This window comes from Micromesistius poutassou (genome assembly GCF_964030765.1).
Source record: "Micromesistius poutassou genome assembly, chromosome: 3".
NCBI lineage: Eukaryota > Metazoa > Chordata > Actinopteri > Gadiformes > Gadidae > Micromesistius > Micromesistius poutassou.
In genome coordinates this window covers 5080694-5092585 of record NC_140273.1, presented here as the reverse complement: position 1 = coordinate 5092585, position 11892 = coordinate 5080694, and the positions used below count along the sequence as shown (strand labels likewise).

The window sequence follows — 11892 nt, the reverse complement described above, 5'->3', positions numbered from 1 at the left end:
CTCTCTCTCTCTCTCTCTCTCTCTCTCTCTCTCTCTCTCTCTCTCTCTCTCTCTCTCTCTCTCTCTCTCCTCCCCCCCCCCCCCCCCCCTTTCTGGGCACTGGAGCATGGAAGGCTTTCAGAACCGTCCCCCATTGGGGACAGGACCCCAACCCCCCACACACATGCACATAGATTTACTTATCGCTCTGGGTCATTACAGGCCCCTACCGCTGTAGCCAGTCCTCTCACTGCTCTGTATCTGCCTCCGTGTTCACGGTATTATACACAGCCACCCCCCTGTTAGGGAACGGCGTGGTCGTAATGGAGGCTATCGGGTGACAGCGGCAGAGGGCTAACCTGCTGTGGGACTCCCAGCATCCTGCTCTTAAAGGTGACATATTATACCGCCAGGTGGGAGTGGGATTAGCCCTTACGAGCCATTTTTGAAAATCGGCCTCTCCTGACATCACAAGTGGGCGTGTGCACCTAGATGTACGACGGCTAGATGAGCAACGTTCGCTACAGTCCACTGGGTAGGCTGGTAGACTGATCTATCCAGCGCACATCTAGGTGGACACGCCCGCTTGTTCAAACGGCTTGCAACGGCTAATCGCACTCACAGCGGGTGGTATAACATGTCACTTTTAAACACGCTGACGCTGGAGGGGTGTTCTGACAGGCAGTGTGGCGTCGTTCCGATAGGCTTACCTTTTTTTGTGATTATTCATATGCGTCTGCACTCTGTCTCTCTCCCCTGCCCTCTGTCTCTCTCCCCTGCCCTCTGTCTCTCTCCCCTGCCCTCTGTCTCTCTCCCCTGCTCTCTGTCTCTCTCCCCTGCCCTCTGTCTCTCTCCCCTGCTCTCTGTCTCTCTCCCCTGCTCACTACAGACAAGGAAAGGTCCTCCGCAGCACTCTGAGGAAGAGGACCAGGGCAGGACGCCCGCCTACTGCTACAACTGCTCCAGAAAGGGGCACTTTGGCCACGTGAGTCGCCAAAGTGTTCAGTCCGTTCAGTCCGCACTGCAGCATCCTCTCCTCTCGCCCCTTCCTCTATCTCTTTACCCTGCTCTCCCTTTCTTCATTTTCTCCAAAGCAAATAATGAATCAAATTTATAAAGATCTAAAGATGAATATTATCAAATAATATAGCGAGCGTGTGCCCTTTTTGCAAGATCAGTAATAGGTGTGTGTGTGTGTGTGTGTTGTGTGTGTCTCAGGCATGTACACAGCGTCGCATGTATAATGGGACCTACCCCAGCACGCCCTTCATCAACCACTACGACACTCCCAGTGACTTCAACCAGAGGGAGCACAGGACGAAGTGGAAGGTCAAAGGTAAGCTCTGTCTCTCTCTTCTCCTCTGACACACAGCACCCCGACCCCACTAATTTTAGAATGCCACTGAATAACGTTGAACATGATTTTATTTACTTTTCCCCCCATCCAGAACTTGAGGAAGCCGGCCTGCTCGGCACCACACCCAAACCCCCCGCCACCCCGGGACCACCGAAGAAGAAGCAGAGGACCAGCCACTACCAAGACACCAAGAAGAAGAACCACCACCGGCAGCAGGAGAATGCCAACGCCCGCCCCTCCTCCGCCAGGGTCCCCACGCCCAGGTCCAGATCCACCCCCACCCACACCCGCTTCGGCGAGGACGGCCCGGAGCAGACCACGCCCCGCCGGCCGGCCGTCATCTTCAAGACTAAGATGTCCACCAAGCTGAAGCCGACACCTGTCAGCGGCGCCGCCAATCAGTGGAAGCCCAAGCGTGACGTCCCCGCCACCAAGGCTCCGCCCTCCTCCTCCTCCACCGCCGCCGCCCCCGCCGCCACACCGCAGAAACACACATTCTACGAGGAGGAGTGCTTCCCCCGGGGCGGGGAACAGAAGGCAGTGAAGAAGAAGAACAGGAACAAGAAGATCCCCAACTGGCTGAACTGGGGAGCGGCGGCGACGGAGCCGCGCACGTCGCCCTTCAGGCGCGAGTCCTACACCCCGCAGCAGCTGTATGGCGGCCGTGGGGCGGGGAAGGAGAAGGGGAAGAGGGCCGGTGGGAAGAAGAAGAAGAGGTCATCTAAAGGCGACGGTGCAGACATGTACCCCGCCGACGAGAACCTCTTCACTATCAAACAGAGGAAAGGGAAACGCAAACAGTAGAGCGACAGGGTTACTATTCAGTAGCTTTTAAAATGTTTTTTCATGATTGATGGAAGTGAAGCATTAAATATTGATTTGATCCAATGATGGCCGTTTATCTGTCAACTATCTTGAAATCTCACGTTTTTCTGGACACGCATATGTACTATTTTGTGTGCCTACTATACAATATCATATCTTTATTGAAGCGAGTTTAGAGTGGCTTAAAGGCTGTCATAATGTTGGCCATAACTGTAAATGCACACCAGTCAACCACCAGCAAGTCCCAGAGACAGAGTTGGGTCAGATATGGGAAAGGTATATTAATTATGTTACTTACATTTGACATTCTTTATGTGCCTAGCATTTCTGCTGGTAGTAGTAGAATGTGGTTGTGGAATCTCTGCGCATTCAGAAGAGCTTTGGGCCCGGTTTCCCGATAACGTCCACTCTTTGCTCGCTACGAAGACTCCTACATTTTGACATATCATTTGTTTACCTCTATAGGTGTGGTTCCCAAACGGTCTCTTAGGAGTCTTCTTAGGAAACACTTGTAAAGGGCACTGTCCAGAAAGAACTGCTGAAACATGCTTTTCCATTTCATGCACAGGTGCATGACAGCGTTCTAAAAAATATTGCAGTCTTTGCGAATAAAACAATGCCGAGTCTGGCTTTGCACACCATCAAGGGAAAGATGCAGTGGTTGAAAAAAGGTAAAATAAATAACCTGTGAGCGCAGGTAATTTATTTTACCTGCGCGCGCAGGTTATTTGTTTTAGGAACAAATAAACCATTATAATCAACGAGTGAACTCAATAAGTGGCCGAAAGATTTTTTTCAACCACAGCATCTTTCCCTTTACGGTGCGCAAAGCCCGCACACAGACAGGTAGCAAAAAGCAAAGCAGTCTCAGTATAAACAGTAGCCTATTATATAATAGGCTAACTAAACTATTCAAAATTTAGCTTTCATTTCAAAATGTCTATTTTCATAAATAATAAGTCAGACACCTTTGTAAACATAAAATCAGTAAATAGCCAGATGTAATTAAGGACGTGATTGCCTCAATCTCCTCCGCTGTTTCTATATTTTCTATTTTTTTTTTTTTAATCAGTGTAGGCTATGCTATCACCCATGGTTAAATAAATGTTTAGGCCTACTAGAAGGATTTCGAGCAATGTTTTATTTGCAAAGACTGCAATATTTTTTAGAACGCTGTCATGCTCCTGCGCATGAAATGGAAAAGCACGTTTCAGCACGTTCTTTCTGGACAGCGCCCTTTACGAACGACGTAAGGAGTGTTTCCTAAGAAGACTCCTAGTGAAAGAGTCACCAGAAGGATAGACTGACAGTGACAACTGAGCCGGACACCTGCAGCGCCGAAGAATTAAACAAATTGTTAAGACGTTTTTATGCTACAGTTCAAAGCGCAATAGGCAAGCCATACAGTGTGGCAACGATGACCGGCATCAGAGATTGTTACCGAGGCTGACCTGAAATTGCTGCGTGAATCCACATCTCTCCCCGGACACCCCGTTAGAGCTCGTCTCCAAAATTTGATTTGACCTCCAGCTTTGATTGGCGAGACGAGGCAGGGAGGGCACTCGGGAGCTGACTGCGTCCTCATTCGCGATAAAGGTGGATGACGCCGGGGATGAATATGTTAGTTTGTCGTTCAATCCGGAGACGAAGAACCACAAACAAATTACCCAAACAAGGAAAACCTCCGAAGCGCAATGTATGCGGAGCCAGGCAACCCCAGATGTCCAGTCCTGAGCTTCAAAAAATTTCTCGCCAGACGTCCGCCGGGTGTCACCGCCTTCTACCTCCATCCACTGAAGGACCCCCAACCACATCTCTGGTAGCCTACTCCACACAGCCGATGGGGAAGAACTACCTGGGGGACATGCTTCCACGATTGTCCAAATTAAGCAGCTGGTCTGACCACCAGATACACCCACAGTCTTAGAAGCACGGCTGTCCGTCGTCTGTCTGAGGCCGGGCTGGAGTCCAGACAAATCATGTCTGTTACGGGACACAGGTAAGCCTAAGCCTAGGTTATAAATTCATTGTGGTAATAATAACCTGAAGCCTACTGCAAATATACATTTTTTATTATTTTTTTCCAGGTGTGAATCCAGCCTCAAAAGCTACTGGGCGCCATCCAACACGGACAAAAAAGTTTGGAGTCGGGTGTTGTCCGCACCACAGCAGGCCTCCACAGCAAACATGGTCTCTCCCCCCCAAGCTGCGCAATCCTCTCGGCCTACCTCGTCCGATTCATCTTTCTCTGCCATGAATTTCCCTATGCCCTTCTCTATGTCTCATTTTACCATCAATGGGAATGTTAATAGGCCTACACATGAATCGCCTGAATCGCAATAATTTTGTTATACATTTATTGCAAATAAAAATTATTTGGAATAAGGAATGCATGTTTGATCGATCGTAGCCTAAACGACTTTATTTAACGATTGAATCTGGTAGGCCATGCAATCACACAAATACAGAAAGAGAGTGAAATCGTCGGATTGCCTTTAAGAACTCACACCAAGAATATTTATTTAATGTCAATTTACATTAAATAAATAAAACTTTACATTTTACAAGTATATTTTTTTTACCTGATAAACAAACGAGTTGACCGTATGCTTTTTATTTATAAAAGACGTAGGCCAATAAACAGTGGTGAAAATGGCCACAGGTAGCCTACTTGGAACAACATTACTAACCAGTAATTACAATTGATGGTTCAATACTAGTTCAAAGTCAGAGTCAAAGCTTTATTGTCCGTTCCAAAATATGTGCCAGACAAATAGAGGAATTTAAATTGCGTTTGTCTCTGACACGGTGCAATAAGGAGACAAGGATACAATTATTTTATTTTACCTAAGTAATATTGACAATAAATTAATTCTAAATAGAGCAAAATAATTTTGAATAGTGCAAAGGTGAGGCAAAACAAAACGGTATAAATAAAATAAAGTTAAAAAATTGTAACCTTCCGTCGAGGTGACGCAGCAGCAAGGGCTGTGATTGGTCCACTCACTAAAACCTGACGCAGAACCAAAACAGGTTGACTGTGTCCAAGCATCTGCGTGGTCGTTGCGTTGCATCGACGTGGAACCATAATCAGCCCTTTAGGCAGGCTGTGTCCCCAGCTCTGAAGGCGGTGTTCCTGGCCCCCAGTAGCCCGCAGACCTCTCCTGTCAGCCATGGCTTCTGGTTAGCCCGGGTGGTGATGGTTCTGTTGGTGGTCACATCAGCAATGCATTTGCTAATGTAGAAGGTGACAGTGTCAGAGTACTCCTCAATGTCCGTGAGGTCGTGGTAGGTGGCTGCCTGATTAAAGATCTCAGTGGTTCCAGCAGTCCTGAAGTGCAGCAGAGGCCCCCTCTGGCCACAAATGTGACTCCTTTACTTTGGTCAATTAATGATAGAGAGATCGATAGATTAAACTTCCCCTGCCATATAGATCAATCATTGACATCCAATTCAGATCGAAATGTATTGATACCAACCTTCAATTTTGACATGCCAGTCATCGTAGTGGAAAATTATTTCCTCCTCTTCATCCCTCTTATTACTGCCCTCGGGGCTCCATTCAGTTAAGAATAGGCCTCTGAAGATCTGCCTTGTCAGTTGTCCTCGTGGCGCAGAAAATTGGCAGAAATTGCTGCCAATTTGCAGTCACAAGGTCAAAAAACTGACCACAGGCATTCATGCCAGCGGCATACTGCTGAACCATACTGGCCACTGTTGATGAGATTGTTACATTGTTATCTTTTCTGCATCCATTTACAATTGAAGCAATGACATTCATTAAACAATCCACACACACACACACACACACACACACACACACACACACACACACACACACACACACACACACACACACTGCATTCAAAACGTAACATTTCTTCTGCCATTACACTCCATGGTATGTTATGGTATTTTCATTCATTCTTACCCATGGAAACAGTAGTTGGTCACCACCCGCTCAGTGACCTGTGGCACCTCATGCAACGTTGCCGTGTAAAATGTGGGCACCCCGCAGTCCGAGACCCAGTCCCCACAGGATCCCTTCAAGCTCTGCAGGTCCTCCTCAGTGCGACACGCCTTCAACTTTTCAAAATTAACAAAGAGAAAAAAGAAAGCTTTGTCTTCAATTTGCTGTGTTGGTATGCTGTGCAATAATGCAAATATCTACATCTTTACATGAAAACCATGACAGAATTTCATTAATGTCACCTGTTGCAGTTTTCCCCCTTTCTCCTCATCGAGCAGCACCCCTATGTCGAGGTCACTGAGGGGCGCTGACTGGCCACACATGAGCATGTAAACAGCCCTGTTAATGGACCTGGGCCCAGGGCCACCGTGGGACACCGCATTGTAGTACTTCCGATGCTCCAGGGCATGAAGGTCAAAAGAAAAAAAAAGGTCATTCGGGCGTCCCTCAAAGACCCCGAGGGTTCCCTGAATCGCCATCATTAGGAGTCTGTAAAGCAGAGCACTGGGGAAAAGTTGTTTGATAGTGTGGATTAAAGGGAAACTACATAACCAGAACAGGGGAAAAGTAATTGAAACTGTGGATTAAAGGGAAACTAGATGACCAGAACATTATAAAAGTTATTGGTAGGGTGGCTTAAAGAGAAACCAGAACAGTAGAAAAGTAAAATACAGTAACACATTACTTCAAGCAGCATTTGGACTTTACCTTTGGAATTCCCTCCTGGGCCCACTGTAGTCATCCGCCATTTCATTCACAAATTCAATGTGTGGCTCTCTTTGCCACTGGAAGTAGGGGCGGCTCAGCACAGAGCAGGCACACTCATTGATGTGAAATATTAATAACTGACCATTCGTCTCAATATTTGTGATGTGACATATTGAGTTGATGAATTGCATAAAGTGATCAGAGGTCCGAAAATCCCTCCGGTGGGTCTTAAAATAAATAACGAACAGTCCCTAAGTTATAAGTCCCTTGGCCACTTAGAAGAGGACTTTTGATTGATGTTGAATCTCTAGCATATATATTTTAGGCTACATAATTCAGCCATTAATGATGGAGATTCTCTACGACCAATTATTGTGATGTCATAGAAGGGCATCTTACGTCACAGTTACGTCACAATCGTTTAACGTTTCTTTATTCAGATGCAGTTTGGTGAGTGGAGGAAGAAGGTCAGCTGAACTGAAGTTCAACATTTTAATTGTGATTAATGTCTATTTATTGTGAGAAACATTATGTTATACACCGTTGACGTTGTGTTAAATGTGAACCATCGCTGAACACTGAGATTGGTATTATCGGGTCAAAGCGGCCAGCTACACGACGCACTTCTCGACCATTTCGTGTGCGTCGACTTTCGATATCTTTTTTTCGACAGGCGCTTTACTTTATGTAGAATAAATATAGTGTATAATAGGCTAGTTACTAATAATGAACTTCATTTATTAAGCAACTTCAGAAAAAAAAACATTGTGAATGAATGTGAACATGTGAAACATGTGAATGTATTCTGGTGCGTCGTATTATATCTATGAGTTTGCTCTCTGTCTCCCCTTTGCCAATTACAGAGTATTGCGATCACGATGGATACTTTTGAGAAATTGAACTGCATTGGCGAAGGTACATATGGACAAGTGTGGAAGTGTCGGAACAAGAATTCCCAAAAGCTTGTTGCCATCAAAGAGTTTCATGGCGGCAATCTGGATAAAAACATCAACCGGGAACTGAGGCCCATTACGGTATGGAATTCTTGCTCCACTGAGTGTTCATAGGAGATGGTTGTGTGGCTTAGCTCTCCGTCTGAGGAGCCACGTCCGGATGGCCTCATTTGATTCAAAGTGATTAATAATTTTACAACTAAATGAATGAACTAAACTCAATATATAAATATATTCTTAACTTACATAATAAAATAATACACAATCGTCCATCTGCTCTATATCATAGGCCTACTGGAAAAATAAAATAATATGTTACTTATATTTTTTAAGTCCCAAAATGTTTTATGGTTTTCTGTTGAACAGACTTTGAGTCATGACAACCTCCTGAAGGGTATGGGATGGTTTGTAGAGAGTGGCAAACTCTACGGCATCTTGGAGCTTTTGGATCACAGCATCTTTGACGAGCTGGTGGCCGCAAAGCGGGGTTTGGATAGTGATGTACTCAGGGGACACACCTACCAGATCCTGCAGGGGGCGCACTTTCTCCACAGGAAAAACGTAAGCAGTCTTATCTTTCACTTCAGTTGCATGTTGCCATAATGATATGCTGGTAAAGCTGAAAATAGGAGCAGAAAAAGTCCTCCCTTTGCTCCACATAATGAGTCAAATGATCGGTCTCTGTTTATGGTTAAGAGGCTGGACTTTTTTTTTTCTTAACCTGCAATCCCCAATCTGGATGTTAACTAAATAAGTGCTTTAGACCGGCTGCACTAGCCTACTTCAAAATGAGTTGCATCTGCGCTACAACTATTATACAATATAGGAAGACAGACACAACCTTAGACTAAAAGCCTCAGACCCATCGTTTGTAAACCTTGTCTAAAACATATTCCATCTCCACCAGATCATCCACCGGGACATCAAACCGGAAAACCTTCTGGTTTCCCGGTCCGGTGTGGTGAAGCTAGCCGACCTGGGCTACAGTCGGAAGGTGCACGCGACCTCCGTCCATCTAACCAGCTGGGCGGGCACACCGGGCTACATGCCCCCCGAGCTCCTCCTAGGAGAAACCAAGTACAGCACGTGAGTAGTGTCAGCTGAAGGCCTTCTGCTCAAGTGTGACGTCGCTCGTCGTTATTCGTTGTTCATTGTGTGTTTTTTTTCGTTCACTGTCAGACCGGTGGATGTCTGGGCCATCGGCTGCACCATCCTGTTTATGGCCAAACGGCAGAATCCTTTTTACGGCAGGACCTATCTCGATCTGGTCCGCCACATGGTGGCCACTGTCGGTAAGTAATTATTATACCAATAATTATTATTTTGTTATTGTGATGATAGGATTTACATTTCTTTAAAGCAATAATCCTTCAATTAGTTGTTGTAGATATATGGTACACACTCCCGCTTCTTTCCACAGCAAGCACATTTTTAGGTTGGATTCTTGTTCAGAGATTGCTGCTGTGGTAGACAGTGTAGTCAGAACTTATTGGAAACCTTTAATTATAAAGACCTGAAACACTTTTGTGCTTGTGTTTATTTGTGACTTCTTTTCTCCTTCCTGTGCCAGGGCCTCTGACCGAGCGACAGGAGTGTCTGTACCTGGCCCAGTGTAACTACCTACCTCTGGAACAGCCCCCCTCGGAGCTCACAGAGAAGTACATGGTGCCTGACGAGCAGCTGGCTGAACTCATAGAGGTAAGCAGAAGAGCCTTCAGAATCAGAACACTGTCCATGGGTGGATACTAGTATACTTCATTAATCCAATATGGGGAATTAGGGGATTAAAGGACCTTCTGTTAACGTGAAGTGTCCTATTCAAAACCTTCGAGGCTTCTATATGTTTTTAGATTTTAGGAAGCCAAACATTTCTCAATGTGGTGAGTCATTGGTGTGGCCAGCAGCATTAACCCAGAGATCCTTTTGTGTTTTGTTTCAGGCATGTCTCCGAATGGAACCCTCCGAGAGGTCCAGCTGCTCTGAGCTGCTCAGCCAGGATTATTTCTCCTGGGACCATTTCCCTGACAGGTAACACACCTGTGAGGGATCTGTGAACTACCTAATTGTGCACAATTGTGTTTTGCACAACAGTGTTAGTAGTGCACAGTAGTTCCATCTGTGTGTGTCGATCTTTCTGGATCTGCCAGAAGTTTGAAGGGTTCTCGTTTCTATTATATTTCCAATAAAGGTTCACCAAAGAGATGGAGCTCATGGTCCAGAGAGACCGTGAATGCTGGGTGCCTCCTCAGACTGGTAGCAAGATAGCCTGGCCTTCTTCTGATGACTCCACACGTCCTTCGGTAAATTGACCCATCCACACATGTGAAGTGTTTCTGTCAAGTTCTCCACTATTTTGCCTGCAAATGTATTATGCTTTGAGTCTGATCCTGCCTCTTTTCATGATATCAAAGACATGATCACAACCAATCGGTTGAAACCATGAAACATGTTTTGTGTTTGACATTCTTTATAATTGTCTTCTCAGCAGCAGGCTGTGAATGTGGAGATGGTGACTCCCTTCAGTCAGCCCCAGGATGGGAGCCAGGACAAGCCTCCTCAGACCAGAAGTATGTCTGAGGAGCCCCAGGACACCCCTCCTCAGACCAGAGGTATGTCTGAGGAGCCCCAGGACAAGCCTCCTCAGACCAGAGGTATGTCTGAGGAGCCCCAGGACAAGCCTCCTCAGACCAGAGGTATGTCTGAGGAGCCCCAGGACAAGCCTCCTCAGACCAGAGGTATGTCCTCCCCAGATTCTTGTGGTCCTGGCTATGCTTGTCATGTAGTAGTGGATACAAAGTGAATGGACACATCACTGTTGAAGTTATACAATTGCCACTTATTGCAGCAATGTGTAATAATCACTTGTTTTACATCGCTTATACTAGATGTAAGACGACAGTATACATTGAGATGACCATGTGTTAGTGGACGTTCTTTCCCAGTGTACCTAGTTGAGATCCAGTAATAAACTATGTGAAATTACTATTTGATCTGAACTGGGCTTCAGTCAATCAGTCTAAAGTCTATTTTCAATCTTCATTTTAAGGGAATGAGGAGCCAGCAGAGGAGGTGGAGCTGAAGAAGAAGAAGAAGAAGTGGGGCTTCACAGCAATCTTTCATGCATGTCTCAAAATGGTCCCTGCCAACCGGTCTTCTCAGCAGCAGGCTGTGAATGTGGAGGTGGTGACTCCCTTCAGTCAGCCCCAGGATGGGAGCCAAGACAAGCCTCCTCAGACCAGAGGTATGTCTTGCCCAGGTTCTTGTGGTCCTGGCTATGCTTGTCATGTAGTAGTGGATACAAAGTGAATGGACACATCACTGTTGAAGTTATACAATTGGCGCTTATTTCTAGCCTGGAAATCCAGACCCACATCTAGAAAGCTGTAGGGTCTGGTAACGAGTAATGAAAATGGCCCAACTCGAGGGGCAGCACCAAGAATGCATTTGAAAATATCACTGCACGTAATTGGATAACACTACAACTAATCAGAAGAATACAAGGGGTGATGTATCCAGAGCCCCGTTCGCTAAGCTACCAGCGGAGCTAACCGATAAATTTGACTGGTAAAACAGCAAAAACGTCCTTCTTGCAAAGGAAAGCTTTGAGCGCCATCTTCTGTTCCTCTTTTAGAGGAAAAGCCAAGTCTAACTCTTTTATTGTAGTGGCCAAAGCCGCTTCAAACAACTGGTGTTCATCCATAGCAATCTTGCAATGTTTACTGACTGATTCCGTAGCAGCGCTGTCGTCATCTGTTTAGCTTGCTTCTGGCCCGCCTATATCAGATACACCAATGTGATTGGTTAATGTTCAGATCCAGGGGAATCGGGGAAGTTCATTACTCATTCCCAGAATGACTCACTGAGCAAATTCAAATTGTGCTCTCGCCAGAACTCTGGATTTCCAGGGTAACTTATTGCAGCAATGTGTAATAATCTCTTGTTTTACGTTGCTTATACTAGATGTAAGCCGACGGTATACATTGAGATGATCATGTGTTAGTGGACATTCTTTCCCAGTGTACCTAGTTGAGATCCAGTAATAAACTATGTGAAATTACTATTTGATCTGAACTGGGCTTCAGTCAATCAGTCTAAAGTCT

The 11892-nt window shown here is 45.7% G+C and overlaps 1 protein-coding gene and 1 pseudogene across 2 annotated transcripts in view; one reads left to right on the top strand and one right to left on the bottom strand.

Moving 5' to 3' along the window:
- Window positions 1-2196, top strand: part of LOC311340794 (zinc finger CCHC domain-containing protein 7-like) — a gene marked incomplete at its 5' end in the record, with an annotated part of 39303 nt that extends 37107 nt beyond the window's left edge. Inside the window, 3 exons of the mRNA XM_084465681.1 lie at window positions 869-964; window positions 1198-1315; window positions 1428-2196. Coding sequence (XP_084321807.1) covers window positions 869-964; window positions 1198-1315; window positions 1428-2140 — 927 coding nt within the window. The 3' untranslated portion in view covers window positions 2141-2196. The remainder of the gene's footprint in view (window positions 1-868; window positions 965-1197; window positions 1316-1427) is intronic.
- Window positions 2197-5251: 3055 nt separating this feature from the next.
- Window positions 5252-7474, bottom strand: LOC311340510 (annotated as a pseudogene). Its single transcript has 6 exons — window positions 7464-7474; window positions 6840-6932; window positions 6374-6620; window positions 6093-6247; window positions 5658-5907; window positions 5252-5492 (listed from the first exon to the last, which is right to left on the bottom strand). The product of its transcript is annotated as an uncharacterized misc_RNA (transcript).
- Between the last annotated feature and the right edge of the window lie 4418 nt (window positions 7475-11892).